Source organism: Leucoraja erinacea, chromosome 5 (genome assembly GCF_028641065.1).
Source record: "Leucoraja erinacea ecotype New England chromosome 5, Leri_hhj_1, whole genome shotgun sequence".
Classification (NCBI taxonomy): domain Eukaryota; kingdom Metazoa; phylum Chordata; class Chondrichthyes; order Rajiformes; family Rajidae; genus Leucoraja; species Leucoraja erinaceus.
The window spans coordinates 44,246,054-44,268,835 of NC_073381.1; the positions used below are offsets into that span (position 1 = coordinate 44,246,054).

General features: G+C 45.8%; 1 protein-coding gene across 2 annotated transcripts in view; it reads right to left on the bottom strand.

The window, feature by feature from the left end:
* LOC129697171 (kinesin-like protein KIF3C) overlaps positions 1 to 9,751 on the bottom strand; it is a 132,362-nt gene extending 122,611 nt beyond the window's left edge. The window contains exons 1-3 of one of the 2 annotated variants that reach the window (XM_055635476.1): positions 8,925 to 9,751; positions 8,192 to 8,836; positions 4,339 to 5,204 (exon numbers count right to left, since the gene is read on the bottom strand). In XM_055635476.1, the coding sequence (XP_055491451.1) occupies positions 4,339 to 5,204; positions 8,192 to 8,723 (1,398 nt within the window). In that variant the 5' untranslated portion in view covers positions 8,724 to 8,836; positions 8,925 to 9,751. Of the gene's footprint in view, positions 1 to 4,338; positions 5,205 to 8,191 lie in introns of both variants that reach the window. The other variant, XM_055635477.1, reaches the window with a different exon arrangement.
* Positions 9,752 to 22,782: the final 13,031 nt, after the last annotated feature.

Below are 22,782 nucleotides of genomic sequence, written 5' to 3' on the forward strand. Positions count from 1 at the left end.
AATGGTTTGTGGCTCAGAAAGCCCTGAAGGGAAAATCATAAGCAACTTCACAAACTTGTAACCTGAAGTCCCTTTGCCAATATATTAAATGAAACCCAATCAGTGACTCAAAGATGGAAAGGCCATTTTGTGTGCATGTGTGTGAAAATAAATAATATAATGTCTTTATGAGTAGAATGAGACTGTATTCCTGGCGGTAGGGGGATGGCTATACTAAAATTCAGACTAATTGTATCTGTCATGATTTGGAATTACATTTTTGTTTAGTTTTGGTGGACCATTAGGCCCACCGAGTTCATGGCGACCAGCGATCCCTGCATATTAACACTATCCTACACACACTAGGGACAATTGTTACATTTACCGAGCCACTTAGCCTACAAACTTGTGCGTCTTTGGAGTGTGGGAGGAAACCGATGATCTTGGAAAAAACCCACGCGGTCACAGGGGTGATGTACAAGCTCCATATAAACAGCATTCTTAGTCAGGATCAGACCAGGGTCTCAGGTGCTACAAGCACTGTAAAGGAGCTGTGCCACTGTGGCGACTTAATCCGCGAGTTAAGAAGAGTGTCTTCGACCTTCAAGCTCGAGGGCACTCGCCTGGAAAACCTCTAGCTGGATCCGCCCTGACCGTCGGGGGGGGGGGGAGAGAAGGGGGGGGAGGGTGGGGGGGAGGAGAGAAGGGGGGGGGGAGGAGAAAGGGGGGGGGAGAGAAGGGGGGGGAGAGAAGGGGGGGGGAGAGAAGGGGGGGGGAGAGAGGGGGGGGGAGGGGGGGGAGAGAGAAGGGGGGGGGGAGAGAAGGGGGGGGGGGGAGAGAAGGGGGGGGGGAGAGAAGGGGGGGGGGGAGAGAGGGGAGGGGAGAGAGGGAGGGGGGGGGGAGAGAGAAGGGGGGGGAGAGAAGGGGGGGGGAGGAGAGGGGGGGGGGTGGGGAGGGGGGGGAGAGAAGGGGGGGGGGGAGAGGGGGGGGGGGGGGAGAGAAGGGGGGGGGGGAGAAGGGGGGGGGAGAGGGGGGGGGAGAGAAGGGGGGAGAAGGGGGGGGGAGAAGAAGGGGGGGGGAGAGAGCGGGGGGGGGGAGGGGAGAAGGGGGGGGGGAGAGAAGGGGGGGGAGAAGGGGGGGGGGCAGAGAAGGGCGGGGGGGGGAGGGGAGAGAGGAGGGGGGGGGAGAAGGGGGGGGGGAGAAGGGGGGGGGAGAAGGGGGGGGGGGGAAGAGAAGGGGGGGGGGAGAAGGGGGGGGGAGAAGGGGGGGGGAGAGAAGGGGGGGGAGAAGGGGGGGGGGGGGGGGAGAAGGGGGGGGGGGGAAGGGGGGGGAGAAGGGGGGGGAGAAGGGGGGGGGGGGGAGAAGGGGGGGGGGGGGGAGAAGGGGGGGGGAGAAGGGGGGGGGGGAGAGAAGGGGGGGGGGAGAGAAGAAGGAGAAGGGGGGGGAGAGAAGGGGGGGGGGAGAGAAGAGGAGGGGGGGGGGGGGGGGAGAGAAGGGGGGGGAGAGAAGGGGGGGGGAGAGAAGGGGGGGGGAGAGAAGGGGGGGGAGAGAAGGGGGGGGAGAGAAGGGGGGGGAAGAGAAGGGGGGGGAGAGAAGGGGGGGAGAGAGAAGGGGGGGGAGAGAAAGGGGGGGGAGAGAAGAGGGGGAGAGAAGGGGGGAGAGGAGGGGGCGGGGAGAGGAGGGGGGGGGAGAAAGGGGGGGGAGAGAGGGGAGAGAAGGGGGGGGAGAGAAGAAGGGGGGGGAGAGAAGGAGGGGGGGAGAGAAGGGGGGGGGGAGAGAAGGGGGGGAGAGAAGGGGGGGAGAGAGAAGGGGGGGGGAGAGAAGGGGGGGAGAGAAGGGGGGGGGGGGGAGAGAAGGGGGGGAGAGAAGGGGGGGGAGAGAAAGGGGGGGAGAGAAGGGGGGGGAGAGAAGGGGGGGGAGAGAAGAAGGGGGGGGGGAGGAGAAGGGGGGGGAGAGAGAAGGGGGGGAGAGAGAGAAGGAGTGGAGACACTTTTAAGAAGTATAATAAAGTTTAGCGGGCATTTTACCTACCGGTCGGTTTTCCTTCGTCCTGAAAACTCCAATGAGCCAATCAAAATGCCTGGTCAGCGAAGGAGATTGCCTATGGCTGCCCTCGACTGCCTGTAACTAAATAGCGACCCCACTCCACTGCACTACGAGTCAAAAAGAACCATGCCGACCAAATTTTACTCGCGGAAAATTTTTCAACATGCTGAGAAATTTAACGCGACCTAGCTGAGGCCGCGAGTATTCGGAACTTCCCTCGAGCATGAAGGAGAGTTCCAGTGACCTCATAGGACCTCCTTGGACCTCGTGTCGGCCATGCTGCGAGTTTGAGTCAAGGGCAAACTCTTCTGAACTCACAGATTAGGTCGCCGCAGTGGGACAGCCCCTTACGCAGCAAAGCTGCACCACCGTGCCGCCCTGGAAAGTTTCTAACTGCGTGTTTGTCACTGTTTTAAATACTTAACCATTATACAGTATTTATACTTCTTAGTCATTCCTTCTATTTTCCCTATATATAATGCATTAGAACAGTCATTAGAATAGATTGTCTTATATCACAATCAGTTGCTTTCCTTGAATGCCATGTATTTTTGTATGCTGTCACTGGTTTATGGCTTACCAAACGTCAGTGGAAAGTGTTGAGGTACTGAGATCTAGCTTTACAGTAGAATTAGCTGCATAACATTCTTATTTATGCATGAAGCAGATGCTATACTCACACATAATGAGTTTCATTTTCCATAGTATTCTGTACACTCCAACTAATATTTATGTGAAGTACATCATTTAAAACTTGAAAAATCAAAATACACAAATCATGGATCAAGCAGAAAGCAAGAATGGTTTTATTTGTATATAAATTATTTGCTTTGACTGGACCAATAACATTTTCTAAGTTTTGCAGTACAAAATCAGTAATTGAAAGATTTAAGAAGCTTGAGGGTAAGGGCATGCCTGGACCAAGACCTATTCATTGGGGAGATAGCTGTTTTCCAGCTGAAGCTTCCTGTTCATGCTGCCATCCAAGTCAAAACAGTTGCTTCAGATTTTGCAGATTCTCTGGCATGAAGAGATCTGGCTTGCTGTTGTCCAGAATATTTTTTTTTTTTGCTTTTCTACAATTTTGGAAGGAAATATTTAGAGGACGGACACTTAATGAGATATTATTTGAAGGAAATAACTGTAAAGATGTGACCATGATTTGATACTAAAAGCCCTGTCCGAGTTCATTCTAAGAGTTCTCCTGAGTTTGCCCTGATTCGAACTCGGAGATTTACGGTAATGGCCACTTGTCGGTACATCGTTGGTGGACATTTTTCAAAAATCTTCACAAGTCTTCCCGTGCTTACCTGCCGTTAGCGAGTCTTCCCGAGTACCTGCCGTTAGCGTTATGAGCCGCTAAGAGACCCGCTACGTTTATTCTCCGTGCTTACCACGAGTTTGATTTTTTTTTTAAACTCGGGAGAGCTCTTGGAATGAACTCGTACCGTGGGACAGGGCTATTAAGATCCAACATTTATGAAAAGTAAACCATTAAGTTCCAGTAGTTTATTCATCAAAAAATTGTACGTCCTTAAAAAGCACAGTTGTATTATAATGCTGAAGACTGGTACAAAATGCATGGTTGCTGTATCTTGTTAAAATATGAGACCCTTCTTAAGACTGCATTCCCAATGTGAGAGAGGCTAGCACTAACAGGTAAAGTTATGAAAGACATGATACAGCTTTGTCGATTTCAAACACGTGTCATTCAAATTGTTTCAGAAGTGCTGTACAATCAGTATATCACATTACACCTTGCTGGAAGTAATGAAATACAATTTGGTCCATACCAATCCTATAAACATCTCACTCACATATAAATCTAAATTAAAAATATACATCAGTCCACCAAAATAATTTTGCAGTGGAGAAATAACTCTGTGGCTGTGATCTCTGGAAAACAAGTTCAACAAAAGATTGACTGGGTGAATGTGCAGCCATTGTAGTTTTTGCATTTGCTGGTGATCTATTGTTGCATCTCAGAAGGATTACACCCAGAATAGTATCACTAATGGATCATGGGAATATCATTAGCAATGTTGCACTGCTGATATACATACAGTGCATCTTCTGTATTGCACATTGTAGTGAACTAGTTTAATTTCACTTCCAATCAATGCACAACTCATTGGAAATAGTTCCTACATTAGGCACCAGAGGTAACTGTAAGAACAAGTCAAAAAGCAAACACTCCAAGCAATAGAGTCATCCATGCATTTTACCAGAACTGCTATATTATTCTATGTTAACAAAGTTTCTCCCCATTCAAAGATCCAATAACTTTGAGAATTGCAATGCCAAAATCCCTACCTTAAACTTGGCTGCAAGATGCTCCGTCGCTTCTTGCTCCTTCCGCAGATCTTCCATCATCTTTCCCTTCTCTTCTAATAATTTCTGCTTCTCTTCTGCCACTAAATTATGATCATCTTGGATTGCTAATTTTTCCTTCTCCAATGTCTCTTTTTGTTCTTTTAGGTAATTTGCCATGTCCTTTTCTATGTTATCTTCAGCCTCCTCAACTTCATCTATGAATTCTACCCCTTCCAGGATGATTTTCCTTTGGCTTTTTCTTCTTTTCTTACCCAGCATCCCTTTTCTCTCCAATTGTGCCTTCAATCTTGCAATTTCTTCTTGAAATTCTCTCAACAATGCATCTTTGGGATCTTCATTAATCCTTGGCTTGTTTTTAATATTCTTGGCCCTGTTGGCATACCTCAAGGTTGTTAAGCTCTCTTCATAATTGCTGGACGCTGGGCCGAGAGTGGCCACCATAATTGTCTTTGCATTACCACCCAAGGAGTCTTCTAACAGGCGGGTCAGCTTTGAGTCTCTGTAGGGAATATGAGTGCTCTTGCCATCTACTAAAGCAGATATTACATTACCCAAAGCAGAAAGAGAAAGGTTAATTTTAGCAGCCTCTTTCAGACGCTCTCCTTGGACTCCAGTTTTGCTCTGACGCTCACTGCCAGCAAGATCAACCAGGTTCAACTTGCCTACTCTGATGTGATTCTCACCATCCAAGCCAAGCTCACTGCATTCAACAGTAACAACAAAAATGGCATGAGATCTTGAACTGTACTCATTCATGTTTGTGGCTGCAACTGCTCTGGACTGGTTTCCAACATTCATAACGTGTTCTATTTCCTTGACATTCTTAGTTACGAAGGATGACAGATCTGCCAATTAAGAATGAAAACATCACATTATATTAAATGTAGAAACAAGGAACTGCAGATGCCAGCTTCCAAAAAAAAGGCACAACGTACTGGAGTAACTCAGCAGATCAGGCAGCATCCCAGGAGAACATGAATAGGTGACGCTTCAGGTCAGGACCCTTCTTCAGACTCATCGTCACTTCTAAAGAAGGGTCCCAACCCAAAATGTCACCTCTCCATGTTCTCCAATGATCCTGGCATTGTTCCAGCACTTTGTGTCTTTTACAAAAAAATATTAAATAGCAACATCCTCTGTTAAAACCCTGTAAATCTAAACTATAGTTCATGTACCTGACACTGTTGAACTATGTCGCAATAGTATAACTTTTTACAACTGAATGAATAAAGGAGAAGTAATGAGGATTCCTCCTGCTAAAGAATTATCCAAAAAATGCATGGGACTGAACAAAAAATGTTTCCCAAACTATCAACGTATTTTCCCAATGAATTTGTTGTGTTGATATTTGTATGGATACCGAGTCCTGCCTGATGATGTCGAACAATGTACTTTCAGAAGAAGCACTCCAACAAAATATGTAAATAAATAGGGAATATGCATAACTACAGTACCTAGACCTAATCATCAATGAAGTTACAGAACTTGGAGGTTTGAGAAACAACCACTTTTCATCATCTAAAATTTGTTCACATTTTAAAAGCTAATACAGTTACAAAGAATTTATTATCAAGTATGTAAGAACATTACAAGGTGGTTATACATTTTTGTTCAGCCTCTTTTCAAACTTAAGGTAGTCATAACTTTATTGATTATGACTTTTCTCAGCTGGTTCTGTCATTTAGAATGGATACAAGTTACATAAATATATTGCTGAAAATCTGAAATATTTTAGCCCTTATCCGAACTCAAAAGTATTTACAGTGAAGATTGGGTAGGCAAAAAATACTGGAGTAAGTGGGTGGGCAGCATCCACGGATAGAAGGAATAGGCAACGTTTCGGGTCAAGTTCCTTCTACAGACTGATGTCGGGGTAGGTAAAAATAAAGGAAGAGGCAGAGACAGTAGGCTTTGTGGGAGAACTGGGAAGGGGGAGGGGAAGGAGGGAGAAGACAAGGGTTATCTAAAATTCGAGAAGTCAATGTTCATACCGCTGGGGTGTAAACTATCTAAGCAAAATATGAGGTGCTGTCCCTCCAATTTGCGCTGGGCCTCACTCTGGCAATGGAGGAGCCCCAGGACAGAGAGGTCAGATTGGGAATGGGAGGCATTGAAGTGCTGACCAACCAGGAGATCAGGTTGGTTGGTTAGTACGAACTGAGCGGAGGTGTTGTGCGAAGCGATCACCAAGCCTGCCCTTGGTCTCAGCGATGTAGAGAAGTTGACATCTAGAGCAGCGGATGCAATAGACGAGGTTGGAGGAGGTGCAGGGGAATCTCTGCCTCACCTGGAAAGACTGATTGGGTCCTTGGATGGAGTCGAGGGGGGAGGTAAAGCGACAAGTGTAGCATTTCCTGTGGTTGCAAGGGAAAGTACCCGGTGAGAGGGTGGTTTGGGTAGGAAGGAACAAATTGGCCAGAGAGTTACGGAGGGAACGGTCTCTGTGGAAAGCAGAAAGGGGAGGAGATGGGAAGATGTGGCCAGTGGTAGGATCCCATTGGAGGAAGCGAAAATGGATGAAGGCGAGCCAGTGGATGTAGTGTATCTGAACTTTCAAAAAGCCATTGATAAGATCACAGGAGATTGGTGGGCAAAATTAGAGCATATGGTATTGGGGGTAGGGTAGAGAATTGGTTGGCAGACGGGAAACAAAGAGTAGGAATAAGCAGTTTCCTGTCAGAATGGCAGGCAGTGGCGAGTGGAGTGCCGCAAGGCTTGCTGCTGGGTCGTAACTATTTACAATGTATATTAATGATTTAGATGATGGAATTAAAAGTAACACTAGCAAATTTGCAGATGGCACAAAACTGGGTGGCAGTGTGAACTGCGAAGAGGATGCTAGGAGGTTGCTGGGTGACTTGGACAGGTTGAGTAGGTGGGCAGATGCAGTATAATGTAGATAAATGTGAGGTTATCCACTTTGACGGCAAGAACAAGGAGGCAGATTATCTTCTCAATGGTGTCTGATTAGGAAAAAGGGAAGTGCAACGAGCCCTTGTACACCAGTCACTGAAAGTAAACATGCAGGTACAGCAGGCAGTGAAGAAAGCTAATGGCACGTTTGCCTTCATAACGAGAGGATTTGAGTATAGGAGTAAAGAGGACCTTCTGCAGTTGTATAGGGCTCTGGTGAGACCACATCTGGAGTATTGTGTGCAGTTTAGATCTCCTAATTTGTGGAAGGACATCCTTGCAATGAGGCAGTGCACAGCGTTGGTTCAATAGGTTAATCCCAGGGATGGTAGGATTGCCACAGATTGGAAAGACTGGGCTTGTATTCACTGGAATTTAGAAGGATGAGAGGGTATCTTCTTGAAACATATAAAACTATAAAAGGACTGGACAAGCTAGTTGCAGTCCAGAACCAGGGGCCACAATCTAAGAATAAAGGGGAGGCCATTTAAAACTGAGATGAGAAAAAAACTTTTTCACCCAGAGAGTTGTGAATTTGTGGAATTCTCTGCCTCAGAAGCAATAGAGGCCAATTCACTGGATGAATTTAAAATTGAGTTCGATGGAGCTCTAGGGCTAGTGGAATCAAGGGAAATGGGGAGAAGGCAAACACGGGTTACTGATTGTGGATGATCAGCCTTAATCACAATGAATGGCGGTGCTGGCTCGAAGGGCCGAATGGCCTCCTTCTGTACCTATTTTCTATGTTTCTATTATATCTGAAGAAAACAAACAGAATCTCTGGTCTCCATAACGCATCGTCACCAGAAGCAAGTTGCACCAAATCCCAATTGTGCACATTTTATTTGTTAATTTTGTAATGAATAAAATGAATTCTTATTTTATGCGCAACTTTGAGGAAACAGATAAATTCGCTTACCTTTGATATAAACGCCGGTTTCTGGTTTTTCTTTCAACTCCAGTTTTTTGTTCTGGTCCTTGCTCAGAAGGTCTCGGATCTCCTCCTGGTAGATTTCCAGATAGGAAGCCCTCACTAGATATTGCTGGTCCTGGGATCGCGATATAAGGGTGAAGATTTGCTCGAACGCATTGGGAATGATTCCTCTTTTCTCTTGGTCGGCCCAGATCCCCTGCATGGTGTATGTTTTCCCTGTCCCTGTCTGCCCATAAGCGAAAACTGTCCCGTTGAAGCCCTGCAACACCGAGTCAACCAAAGGGCGGACTGTTTCATCGTACAGGTCGCCTTGCTTGGAGCTGTACTCATAGACGGCGTCAAACGTGAAGATCTTGGGCATCTCGCTGGATGGTGTTCTGGGGTTGCGAAGAGACACCTGTCCCAATTTCACATCCATAACCACGATCTGCTCGCAAGCAGCCGCCTCTTCTTTCCCATTCATCGGGCGGCATCTGACAACCACCTTCACCGATTCGCAAACCTTGGCTTTAGACATTTTTTTTTTGTTGATATATATATTTTGCAGTCGGTGACCTTGTTTGTTCAAATTGCAGGCGTCTTAATGTAGATCAAGCATGCAGGCATAACAGCTCGTTGTATGTATTGTGTCTGCAATAAAGCAATGCACACGTTACGCATCATTACTCGGAGCAGCAAGCAAAGCAATGCATTCACTCCGCGCCAGCAACGTACAAACCTGAGCCGAGCGAGCGGTGCATTGCACTGTGATGGTCTGCAGGGCATGGAAACGGGGAATCAGAGGCTCCGCGGTGGCAATTTTCACCCATTTGCAGCTGACAACGCCTTTTTTTCCTCTTCATTCAGATGATGGGACTCGTGTGATTGCAGCCATTGGGCTGCACACAAAACAGCTGGCAGGGTGCACTGCTCACTGTGCAGATGCTGAGCCTGTCGACCAGAGGAGGAGGAGGACGCCCAATGCTGGGGACGATGGTTGCAACCCAGCCAGCACCAATTCACCGGGGTGACATCATGTCTGATCCGCCCCGAATCAGCCGTCACCGAGACCCCGTTGAACACCGGGAAGTGTAGTTGTCGGTTGCTTCGGTTGCAGAGATTGATGAAACTGCAGCAGGTTGGAAGCGCCTGTTTATTCCAATCCGTTCGTTCAAAGTCGCCCTGGGTGTATGTGCTCCTTGTCAGCGTTACATTGTACCCCCATCAGTAGCGGTCCGGTGCTGTAGATGTATCATTTTGGAAAAATAAAACAAGTCAAAGTAACACACAAATGAGAACAATGGTATCAAAAATGTCCCATGTTTTTGTTTAGTCAATCATTAAAGAAAAGGTCACGTGTTACGCATCCAGGGGTGAATTTTGAACAAGGAAAACGCTGCTGCTCACGTGCTCATCTGCAAACAAGAAAGCTTCACATTGCAGTAAAAGAGCCATCACCGGCGCTGTTGGGGATGTTGCAATGGAGAAATGGGAATACTTTTGCTCATGTCATGTGGTCCACCTGGGTAACAAGATACAGATGTTTTTGTCATCTCAGCAAACGGACGCCCATACCAAGACATACCTTGATAACCATGGTAGAAGGCTGAAATACGTGCAGAAGTCAGCACAGTGGTGCAGCTGCTGCGTCACAGCGCCGAAGACACAGGTTCGATTCTGGCCTCAGGTGTTGTCTGTGTGAAGTTCACACATTCTCCCTGTGATCATGTGGGTTACCTCCAGGTGCTCTGGTTTTCTCCCACATCCCAGAGACATGCAAGCTCGTAGGTTAATTAGCCTTGTAAATTACCCCTAGTGTGTTGGGAGTGAACGAGAAAGTGGGATCATGTAGAACGAGTGTGATCCGGTTAATGATGATCGGCAAGGATTCGTTGGGCCAAAGGGCATGTTTCCATGTTGCATCTTTCAATTCAATTTACCTTTACTTTGTGAGTGATCCTAATGGCTTCTATTGAATTGACCATGAACTAAGAAGTAATAAATATAAATGATTCCATCCTTGGTTGTACTGTTGGAACATATATGTCCTTATTACAAGATACAAGATACAAGATACAATTTAATTGTCATTTGGACCCCTTGAGATCCAAACAAAATGCCGTTTCTGCAGCCATACATTACAAACAAATAGACCCAAGACACAACATAATTTACATAAACATCCATCACATCGCTGTGATGGAAGGCCAAAAAAACTTATCTCTCCACTGCACTCTTCCCACCCCCGATGTCAGAGTCAAAGTCAAAGCCCCCGGCTGGCGATGGCGATTGTCCCGCGGCCATTAAAAGCCACGCCGGGTGGTGCGAGGTCGCACACCGGGTCTTGGTGTTGGAGCCCCCGGCGTGCGCTCGCAGAGTCCCGCGGCCATTCCAAGCTGCGCGGGGCGGTGATGTCAGGCCCCGCTCCAGGAGCTCTTCGACCCCGCAACTCGGGCGGGAGAAGTCGCCGTTGCGAGAGCCCTGAAAAGCGGTCTCCCTCCAGGGACCCGCGGGCTCCCGGTGCCGCCGTCCACCAGACCTGCAGTTGAAGCCTCCGAATCTCCGGAGGTCGGGCCGCAGCAGCAGCAGCAGCAGCGCTCCTCCACCGCTCCACCCGCTCTGGACTCGGCCAGCTCCGCGACGGTGAGGTGAGTCGTCGGCACCAGAGTCCCCGGTCTCCTCCTGTTGGAGGCCGCTCCTCGTTGCAGCCCCAACGATAACGGAGACCCGACAAGAAAAGGTCGGGTCTCCCGTGCAGGGAGAGATTTAAAAGTTTCCCCCCCCACACACACCCCCACACACACACCCCAACAAAAAATAACAACAACTACATAAAAACATAGACAGAAAATAATAAAAACGCGGATGGGCTGCAGAGGCCGCTGCTGACGAGAGTCGCGCCGCCTACTGGAGTTCGCCTACCGGAGCACCGCCTACCTGGGTTTATCTTGTAGGAAAACCCATTTAACAGGTAGGTCAATGCCGAGTGCCTTTGTGAAATCCTCTTCCCTGACAACACTGTCTATCTTCAGCAAGTTATGATCTGTATATGAGGATGCTATGAGAATGCAGGGTGACTTGGCCAGGTTGGGGGAGTGGGCAGATGCATGACAGATGAAGTTTAATGCGGATAAATGTGAGGTTATCCCCTTGGGTACCAAAAACAGGAAGGCAGATTACTATCTAAATGGCACCAAGTTGGGAAATGGGGAAGGACAACGGGATCTGGGGGTCCTTGTTCATCAGTCTATGAAAGTAAGCATGCAGGTACAGCAGGCAGTGAAGAAAGCGAATGGCATGGTGGTCTTTATAGCAAGAGGAATTAAATATAGGAGCAAAGAGGTCCTTCTGCAGTCGTGCAGAGCCCTAATGAGACCACACCTTGAGTATTGTGTGCAGTTTTGATCCTGTCATTTGAGAAGGACATTCTTGCTATTGAGGGAGTGCAGCGTAGGTTTACAAGGTTAATTCCCGGGATGGCGGGACAGTCATATGCTGAGAGAATGGAGCGGCTGGGCTTGTACATTCTGGAGTTTAGAAGGATGAGAGGGAATCTCATTGAAACATATAAGATTGTTAAGGGTTTGGACACACTAGATCAGGAAACATGTTCCCGATGTTGGGGGGAGTCCAGAACCAGGGGACACCGTTTAAGAATAAGGAGTAAGCCATTTAGAACGGAAATGAGGAAAACCTTTTTCTCACAGAGAGTTGTGAGTTTGTGGAATTCTCTGCCTCAGAGGGCGGTGGAGGCAGGTTCTCTGGATGCTTTCAAGAGAGAGCTAGATAGGGCTCTTAAAAATAGCGGTCAGAGTATATGGGGAGAAGGCAGGAACGGGGTACTGATTGGGGATGATCAGCCATGATCACATTGAATCTCATTTTTATTCTCTGGCTTTCGAGACTGGCTGAGACATTGCTCCTGTTTTTAGTGCTTTTAATGTCTTTTAATTTTTACTGTTTTATAGTCCTTTGTTTTACGGTTTTTAATGGTTTGTAATAACTTCTTGTCCATGAGTTCTCATGTACAGCACTTTGTGGCAACTGCAGTTGTTTAAAGTGCTTTATAAATAAAGTTGTTATTATTATTATTATTATTATTATTATTATTATTATTATTATAACTCGAGCCTGCTTTCTCCCCATATCCCTTGATTCCACTAGAACTCTATCTAACTCTCTCTTATATCCATCCAGTGATTTGGCCTCCACTGCCCTCTGTGGCATGGAATTCCACTAATACAACAGCAGAAGAACCTCTTTACTCCTATACTGAAATTCTCTTGTTATGGAGGCCAACATTTCATTCCTTAATATAATTTTTCTGAAAATGGATTGTGGTTGAATTACAATTTAAGGCTACATTGTTACTCTCAATCCACTTCCATGTCTCTTTTCATGCAACATGCATCACATTTAATGCCTAAATAGATTCCAGATAAAATATATTGGTCAACTTAAATCTGCAAATCAGATTGTCAATAGTTTTGAACATTTGGAACTTTAGAGTTAGTGAGTGATACATAGTGTACAAGCTGGCAGGAAAAGATGACAATAGCATGGGAAGGAAATGATCAAATTAACCGAGGCTAAGCTCATGTCCGTTATCCACTGAAGAGTTCAGAGATGCAGACTACAAAGTAAAATAAATTATCTTGGTGCAAAGGAGGATTTAAGTCTGACCAGGAATCTGGTGCAAACACTAATGAATTAGTAGGATGCCTATCCAATCTTTAATACTTCATAAACGGATTGGGGAGGGGCAGTGTCTTTATGGTAGGTGCAAACTCTTGTAGGCCAAATACATCAATTGGATTATCAGGGCATATCAACAATGTGGCGTTTTGAAATGTCAAAGGTTTGCTCTAGATTGACAATGCTAGAATTCACTCAAGTAATATGAGTAACATCCATATTATATTGTATTCAAAGAAACTTATAATAAAAGCATTTTATGCACAAAAATATCACATGTACACAAATATATAATTTGGAATGCAACAAAGATTTACAGAAAGCAAAATTAAAATTATTGATACAAAATCAATATATTTCAATGCTGAAAAACTGGGGAAAAAATAGCAAAATGCTGGAAATACTCAACAGACCATGCAGCATCAATGGACACAAATGAGAATAATGAGAGATGAATAAGTTTTAAGATGTATTGAAAGTAAGGGGGCAAGGAAAACAAAGGTCAGGGTGAAGTTGGAAGACAAAAAACATGATAAACCAAATGAAGATAGTAAAAGAAGATAGTCTTCAAGCGTATATCCAGAATAATTATATGAAATTATTGAACAAATGTAAAATGAATGCTGAAAATCTGAAACAAAAGCGTAAAAAAATGTAATTATTGGAAGTTGTTGAATTCTATGTTGAACCATGGACTTTTCAGAATCTGCTCCTCAAATGTATGTTGAGATTTGCTTGGAACAATATATAAAGGAGGTCAAAACGTTGTGAAGGCTGAGTGTGAGTGAGACGAAGGATTAAAGAGATAGGCAACTGGAAGTTAAGAATATCCCTTGCAGGTTGAATAGCACTGTTCTGTAAAGAATCACCCAATCAATGTTTGATTTTCACAAAGTAAAGGAGATCACATTGTAACATTTTAGGCTGTGAATGTAGCATATTGAATTGGATGAAATCCAAGTAAACCCATGCTTCATTTGTAAAGAGAAAGAATGTGTCAGTGTGTGAAGAAAGATCAACATTGTCAGTTGCAACAACCAAAGGCTTTATTCATCAGGCAATCAAGTAAAAGAGTATTTACCACACATACATAATGGGTTCATGAATCTTTAAATGCTTTATAAATGTAATGGTCATGAGGCATTTGTTTGCTTCATTTTAAAGATAAACCACTTTGCACTGAAATGTAACAGAGAAATTGTGCTAAACGGAAAGAACCCACATTAATTTATTCACCTCAAATTTCATTTTCCTGAATTTGTTTTTGTCTCCCCAATTTCATCACCATCCCATGGACATATGGGTCTCACAGGATGTCCAGCCAAGTGGAAAATTGCGAAGTAAAAGCAAAAACAAAAATTACAATAAAGATTGCAAACTTAATATTAAAAGCAATTGTTATCAGTTAATAATTACTTTCACTAAAAGACACAAAATGCTGAAGTAACTCAGCGTGTCAGGCAGCATCTCTGGCATATCTGGATAGGTGACGTTTGGGTCGGGACCCTTCTTGAGACTGACTGCAGGGGGGGGGGGGGGGAAAGAAAGCTGGAAAGCAGAGGGGCTTTGTGAAAGAAAGAATTTAGATTGAACACATTAATAGGCAATAGGTGAAAGCAGGCAAATGTTTTTTTCTGCTAGGCAGATTGTTGGACAAAGGCCAAAGATGAAAATCCCGAATAAATATATCTTTTGTTGGGATTGTTGAGAAATATGTGGAGGACTGTGTTTTCTATTTTTATTTTTAAGGAAAAATCAGCTGCTTAACACATTTTACTGTTAATGAGCATGGACGTATTACTGAGAACAGGAGAAGGTTGAAAAATGCAAAGTTTTAATTTGGGAAGCAATTATAAAAATATGCATACTTACTCAGTTTTATTTTAATATGCAATGACAATTTCACTCAACATTTGAAATTAGAATATTAAAAAATATATGAAGTATAAAAATAGACATTAGTGTGCATTAATCAACCAATAAAGGCCCCCATTCCCTTATCTTCACCATGAATGTCCAGTCACTCTACACCTCCATCCCCCACTGGGAGGGTCTTAAAGCCTACCGTTTCTTCCTCGACCGCAGAACTAACCAATCCCCGTCTACTGATACTCTCCTCCGCCTAGCGGAGCTGATCCTTACACTTAACAACGTTTTGATGGCTCATCCCATTTCCTCCAAATACAAGGCATAGCTATGGACACGCGCATGGGCCCTAGCTATGCCTGCCTCTACGGTAGGGTACGTCGAGCAATCTTTGTTCGAGGCGTACCAGGGCCCTATCCCCAAACTCTATCTCTATTACATCGACGACTGCATTGTTGCTACCTCCTGCACCCACACACAACTCACTGACTTCATCCATTTCACCACTAACTTCCATCCAGCACTCAAATATCATTTGGTCCATTTCCGACATTTCCCTATCATTTCCCTACCATTTCTAGAGTTCACTATCTCCATCGCAGGTGACCGACATCCACTATAAACCCACTGACTCCCATGGCTATCTGGACTACACTTCTTCCCACCCTGCTTCCTGTAAGGACTCCATCCCCTACTCCCAATTCCTTCGTCTACACCAATTCCTCCGTTCCGCACCAAGGCATCGGAGATGTCCTCATTCTTCAGGGAATGGGGGTTCCCCTCTTCTACAATAGATGAGGCTCTCACCAGGATCTCTTCTAAATCCCGTAACTCAGCTCTCACTCCCCATCCCTCCACTCATAACAAGAGCAGAGTCCCCCTTGTCCTCACCTTCCACCCTACCAGCTGTCACATACAACAAATAATCCTCCAACATTTTCACCACCTCCAACGGGATCCCACCACCAGCCACATTTTCCCATCTCCTCCCCTGTCTGCTTTCTGCAGAGACCACTCCCTCTGTAACTCTCTGGTCAATTCGACCCTTCCCACCCAAACCACCCCCTCTCCTGGCACTTTTCCTTGCAACCGCAGGAAATGCTACACTTGTCACTTTACCTCCCCCCTTGACTCCATTCAAGGACCCAAGCAGTCTTTCCAGGTGCGGCAGAGATTCACCTGCCCCTTCTCCAATCTCTTCTATTGCATCCGCTGCTCTAGGTGTCAGCTGCTCTACATTGGTGAGACCAAGCGTAGGCTTTGCGATCGCTTCGCCCAACACCTCCGCTCGGTCCGCATTAACCTACCTGATCTCCCGGTTGCTCAGCACTTCAACTCCCCCTCCAATTCCGAATCCGACCTGTCTGTCCTGGGCCTCCTCATGGCCAGTGAGGACCATCGTAAATTAGAGGAGCAGCACTTCATATTTCGCTTGGGCCGTTTACACCCCAGCAGTATGAACATTGACCTCTAATTTCAGGTAGTTCCTGTATTCTCCTCCCCATCTCAGCTCTCCTCAGCACCACTGTCTCAGTTCCTTTCATCCCGCCCCCCCCCCCCCCCCCCCCCCCCCCCCCCCCCCCCCCCCCCCCCCCCCCCCCCCCCCCCCCCCCCCCCCCCCCTCCCCCCCCCCCCCCCCCCCCCCCCCCCCCCCCCCCCCCCCCCCCCCCCCCCCCCCCCCCCCCCCCCCCCCCCTTCCCCCCCACCCCCCCCCCCCCCCCCCCCCCCCCCCCCCCCCCCCCCCCCCCCCCCCCCCCCCCCCCCCCCCCCCCCCCCCCCCCCCCCCCCCCCCCACCCCTCACATCCGTCTGAAGAAGGGTTTCGAGCCGACATGACGCCTATTTCCTTGGCTCCATAGAGGCTGCCTCACCCGCTGGGTTTCTCCAGCATTATTGTCTACCTTCGATTTTCCAGCATCTGCAGTTCCTTCTTAAACAATAAAGATCTAGACATCACTGAAAAAAGATTAAAACTAAAATAAGTTAGATATCTATGATAATCTTCTTACAGCTGCTGAAGTGGCTATCTTTTGTCAGTTCGATGCTTGTGCAATTCACGAGTACAAGCTCCTGATCTTTATAATGCTCTCCAGGTTTTTAGTTGTATTTATTAAACTGTTGGTTCTGAAGACTTGAAATAAGTACAGAAAATGCTGAATAGCTCGGCAGGTCATGTATTTAAAGAAATAGAATCAGAGTTTATGTTTCAGGCTGAAGATTCTTCATTGAAACCCACCAGTGTTTATTCATTCAGCTTTCAAGATAACGGTTAAACATTTCACTACAACTCTAAATCCCGCACAAAACCCAAATCCTAATACAAACCCAAATAGTTTTTCTGTTAAAGGTCCTACAATTCTGTTTCCCCTTTGATTTTCCTGAAGTAGTTAGACAGACAGTTTCTTCTCCATCAAATGATTCCACTTCTCAGGACCAGGGCCGTGATGAACTTTCAGCTCAGGCATATTTTTATTTTCACCCCTAATCTGTATCTCTGAATGGTTGTACTGACTAGCTTGCTAATCCAACTCACTCCATCTCTGTTTGCAAATTCACAAGTTAAGTCCCTCTCCCTTCCTGACAGTTTGCTGTGTATCCATATACAGATTTGTCCAGAAGAATCCTCCTGAATCCCCACATTTACTGTGGCACATCCTAACATCCAAAGTCCACAGGTTATCAGTTTAAATTTAAATAATTGATATCAGACATACAACACTCATTAAATAGTTTGGACATACAAATATGTTGTCATATTAGTCCCAATCTATTTAAAATTGGCACATCTTTTAAATTCAGAAGTTGTGAATTCAACTCTTGCATTATTCTATCTGCCTCTCTTTCTAATTGGTTCCTTTGGATGAAATCACATTTCCAATTTCAAATGGCACCTTTACAAATATGTTTGGATGCCCGTTCCAATATGAACAGCATGAGTAGGAGGTAGGCTTCATTGATGATGTGTACACTGATGTTATAATCATGTTAACTGTATTGCTCAATCCATCATGACAGGTTTCATATAGGTGAATTGCACACTGTGGAATTTGCTTAAATAATACATCAAATGAATCACCAATTGATTGATAGCATAAAATTGACCTTGAAAGAGCCTTTCGGCCTTAATGTCCAATAATAGAAGGATGAACACTGGACTAAGTTTCAATCATAAGAAATTATCTATAATTATCTGCGATGCCTCCGAATTCAATACTGCAGAAAATGGCTGGCTACTTAAAGTATTCATCAAAGGATTCATCTAGAGGCTGGTAAAAGCAATTGCAGGTTTTTTTTTAAATCAGTTTGTATAAACGACGCCTTGATATTAATGTGAGGAGGTTTTAATTTTTAGAAGATAAGCCCAATCGACACTTAAACTGATATAATTTTCTTCAACCTTTGATCTGGAATAAATGGCTGTACCTTCTACACCCATGAGCTAGATGCAACAGAGCAGGCGAGCAATCAGAAAATCAGGTCAAATGCCTTAAAATCATTGCTAACATACTTTCAAATATCTTCTACATTTGAGGAAAAATAGCTCAATGGTTAGAGATGGATCTCACACAGAGGAAGACGGTGATGGTTGTTGCTCCAGGTACCCCAGCTCCAGATCATGACTGCAGCTCACAACAATGTCTGAGGGTCAAATATCTTCAGATGCTTCATCAATGGCTTTTTCCATAGGTTCAGGTGGAGATATTCACTGAGGATCATGTAATGTTCAACACACCTCAACAAGGAAGCTTCACGTAATAACACCGAGAAAATCGGTGGACTGAGAAGTAGCAATTAACATTCACGTTACAAAAGGACCAGACAATGTCCATTTGCAATGGGGTAATCTGACCAGCCACTCTTTACATTAATGACACTACGATTGCCAGGTATTCCTCCAAGTGCATCCAGGTAATCACCAGTGCTCATAAATTAAACAGCTGCTGCAAGAGCAATGCTGAGGCTGGGTGCCTGCAATAAATAAATCACCTCATTATCAAGCTTTTCCACCATTTATTAGTCAGGGCATGAAGGACAACTCTCAATACCTGGATTTGTACAAGTACCTGCCTCCACCACTTCTCTGGCAGCACCTTCCTGACTTCAGTCCCACTCCGAGTGAAAAAGTTCTACCTCGGGTCTCACCAAAACATCTTTGTTCTCACTCTAAACCACAGCTAAAAGTTGTGAACACTGCCCAGTCCATCACTGGCTCTGACCTCCACACCATGAAAGGGATTTATCGGAGTCGCTGCCTCAAAAACTTGGCCAGTCAGATCATCTCTCCCTCCTGCTCTCTCCAGCCTACACCCCCCTCAGACGCAGTGCCAGGCCCACCATAAGATCTGTTACAACCTGGCCTGAAAATGCACTCTCCAATCTACAGGACTGCTTTACAGAGACAAACTGGGACATATTCGAACACCAGAATAATCGGAAATGTGACTGTAGACAAAAACATACGGGTTTTCCCAAACCAGAAACCCTGGATGTCCAGCCAGGTCCGCACACTCCTCAGAGCCCGCGATGCTGCCTTCAGGTCAGGTGACAGAGCTCTGTACAGGGCTGCTCGAGCCGATCTGAAAAGTGGTATTAAAAAAGCCAAGGCGGACCATAAGAGGAGCATAGAGTCCCACTTGTCCAGCAATAATACACGGGAGGTATGGCGGGGCATACAAGACATTACCAACTACAGAGGCTGTGCCACAAAGTCAGAAGACCTGAGTGCGCCGCTGGCAGAAAAGCTAAATGGCTTCTTCTCCCGCTTTGAAACATCACAACAGCAGCACTCACCTGCTACAGCCCTGTTTCCACCCTCACCTGGCTCCTGTACTACTCCACTCACTGTCAGGGAGCACGATGTCAGACGGGTGCTCCTGGCAGTGAACCCCAAGAAGGCTACCGGCCCAGATGGAGTACCTGGTAAGGTGCTCAAAGCGTGTGCCCACCAGCTCACTGTCATCTTCACCAGAATTTTCAACCTCTCCCTGGACCAGGCAGTTATTCCGTCCTGCCTAAAATCAGCCACAATCGTCCCTGTGCCGAAGAAGTCTCCCATCACCAGCCTTAATGACTACCGTCCTGTGGCCCTCACTCCGGTAATCACGAAGTGCTTCGAGAGATTGGTCCTCCAGCACATCAAGGACTATCTACCACCAGACTTCGACCCCCACCAATTCGCCTATCGCCAAAACAGATCCACAGAAGACGCCATTACCGTAGCTCTCCACTCTGTGCTGAGCCATCTGGAGCAGGGGCAGAGCTACGTCCGGATGCTCTTTGTGGATTTTAGTTCAGCCTTTAATACAATCATTCCGGACATTCTCATTGGTAAACTGGTCACTCTCGGCCTCCCCACTCTCACATGTGCCTGGATAAAGGATTTCCTCACCAACCGGCCCCAGACTGTGAGACTCGGCCCCCACCTCTCCTCCACTTGCAGGTTGAGTACCGGTTCCCCACAGGGCTGTGTGCTAAGCCCCCTCTTATACTGTCTCTACACCTACGACTGTAGGCCGGCCCACAACAACAACCGCATCATCAAATTTACTGACGACACTACTGTGGTCGGACTTATATCAAAGGGAGACGAGGCAGCCTACAGAGAGGAAGTCCTGAAGTTGACAACCTGGTGCTCAGAAAACAATCTGGCTCTGAACACCAGGAAAACAAAAGAGCTCATTGTCGACTTCAGGAGGCACAGCACCGACTTAGCCCCCCTACACATCAACGGCGAGTGTGTGGAGAGGGTCAACACCTTCCGGTTTCTCGGCGTCCATATCGCTGCTGATATCTCCTGGACGGGCAACACGACAGCGGTCATCAAGAAGGCTCAGCAGCGGCTGCACTTCCTGAGGGTCCTCAGGAAGCACAACCTGGACTCTAACCTGCTGCTGACCTTCTACCGCTCGTCCATCGAGAGCCTGCTGACATACTGCATTACAGCATGGTATGGCAGCTGCACCATGGCAGACAGGGAGAGGCTTCAGAGGGTAACTAGGACAGCGCAGAGGATCATTGGCTGCCCTCTCCCCTCCCTGATGGACATCTACACCTCCCGCTGCCTTAGCAGGGCAAAGAAGATCATCAAAGACAGCTCCCATCCTGCGTTTGGACTGTTCGACCTGCTGCCCTCTGGAAGGCGCTATAGGTGCATCAAATCCAGGACAAATAGACTCAGGAATAGTTGCTTTCCGAGAATTATAACTACTATTAATTCTAATTCACACATGCACTGATTTCACTGCCCAACACCACGGACTTCCATCTGTATATATGTATATATGTATGTAGCGCCGCAGAAATTGTGCACCTATTCCCGCCCCCCACCCCCCCTCCCCCCCCCCCCCTTCTCCCTTCTGTTTTTTGTTTTTTCTGTTTCTTGTTTTTTGTGCTAAATTGTATGTATGCACTGAGTACGAGCAGCTTTCACTTTCACTGTACATGTATAGTGACAATAAATGGCATATCATATCAAAAAGGTAGCCAACATCATCAGAGGCCGACACCATCCTGGCCACACACTCATCTCACAATTGCCACCAGGAAGAAGATACCGGAGCCTGAAAACTGTAATGTCCAGGTTTAGGAACAGCTTCTTCCCTACAGTCATCAGGCCACTAAACACTATAACCTCATATAAGCTGCGAACTACAATAGACTATCATTATGATTGCACTATTATTGTGTGTTTGTTTTTTGAGTCTATCTATCTATCTATCTATCTATCTATCTATCTATCTATCTATCTATCTATCTATCTGGACATGACTTGAGAATTAAGGGACTGATGTTTAGGGGTAACATGAGGGGGAACTTCTTTACTCAGAGAGTGGTGGCTGTGTGGAATGAGCTTCCAGTGAAGGTGGTGGAGGCAGGTTCGTTTTTATCATTTAAAAATAAATTGGATAGTTATATGGACGGGAAGGGAATGGAAGGTTATGGTCTGAGCGCAGGTATATGGGACTAGGGGAGAATATGTGTTCGGCACGGACTAGAAGGGTCGAGATGGCCTGTTTCCGTGCTGTAATTGTTATATGGTTATCTGGTTATCTATCTATCTATCTATCTATCTATCTATCTATCTATCTATCTATCTATCTATCTATTCTATCTATCTATCTATCTATCTATCTATCTATCTATCTATCTATCTATCTATTAAAAGTTTCATCTTGTGTGTGTGTGTGTATATATGGTTTGTATCTTCCTCAAAACGCTACGCACTAGGGCTTAAATGTTTATATAATCTAACTCACATTTTCCCCTCCATGCCGTACTCAGGTTCTCTTAAGATTTCATCCTATATTTCACATTATTCATGATTAAAGTTTAAAAAAAAAGCCAAAAACCGCTTCTCACAGAGAGCCTTTTTCCAGCAGCTTCCAGTGATGTTGTCACAATGCCATCTCACAGACGTCCAATCACATTAGATCTCATTTACAAATGACATCACAATGCCAACGGTAACCACAGCTTCTCACAGAGAGCCTTTTTCCAGGAGCTTCCAGTGATGATGCTATATTTTACGGTATTGATGTTTAAAGCTTTAAAAATACCAACTTTAACAAGATTTTTACTGTTAAAATCCTTCCTGCCAGCTTCCAACACGCTTCGCTACAAAGGTGCAATACAGAAACACTCTGAACTTTTCACCTCAATGGGATATCACAGCAAGTGCTTCAACAGGAGGGGGAGGGCGAATTGGTATTGCAATTGGAACTGCTGTGGCAGGCAGGGGAAGTGCAATTGGAATTTTTTTTTTAATCCACTGCTGAGGGAGGCAGGGCATTGCTAGAATCTTATGTTCGGGAATGGGTTCAGTTGGCGGACCACACCTCCCATGGGGGATATGGGATAGTGGTGCAGTATTGCATTGGGGAACGGGGGACCAGACCTCCCGTGTGACAGGGACATTTGGTCTAGTTTTTACCTATAAATCTGATCTTGTATGTCTGTATGTATCTATGTATGTATATTTTGTATCATCTTCAAAACGCTACGCGCTAGCGCTTAAATCTTTACATATTCTAACTCACA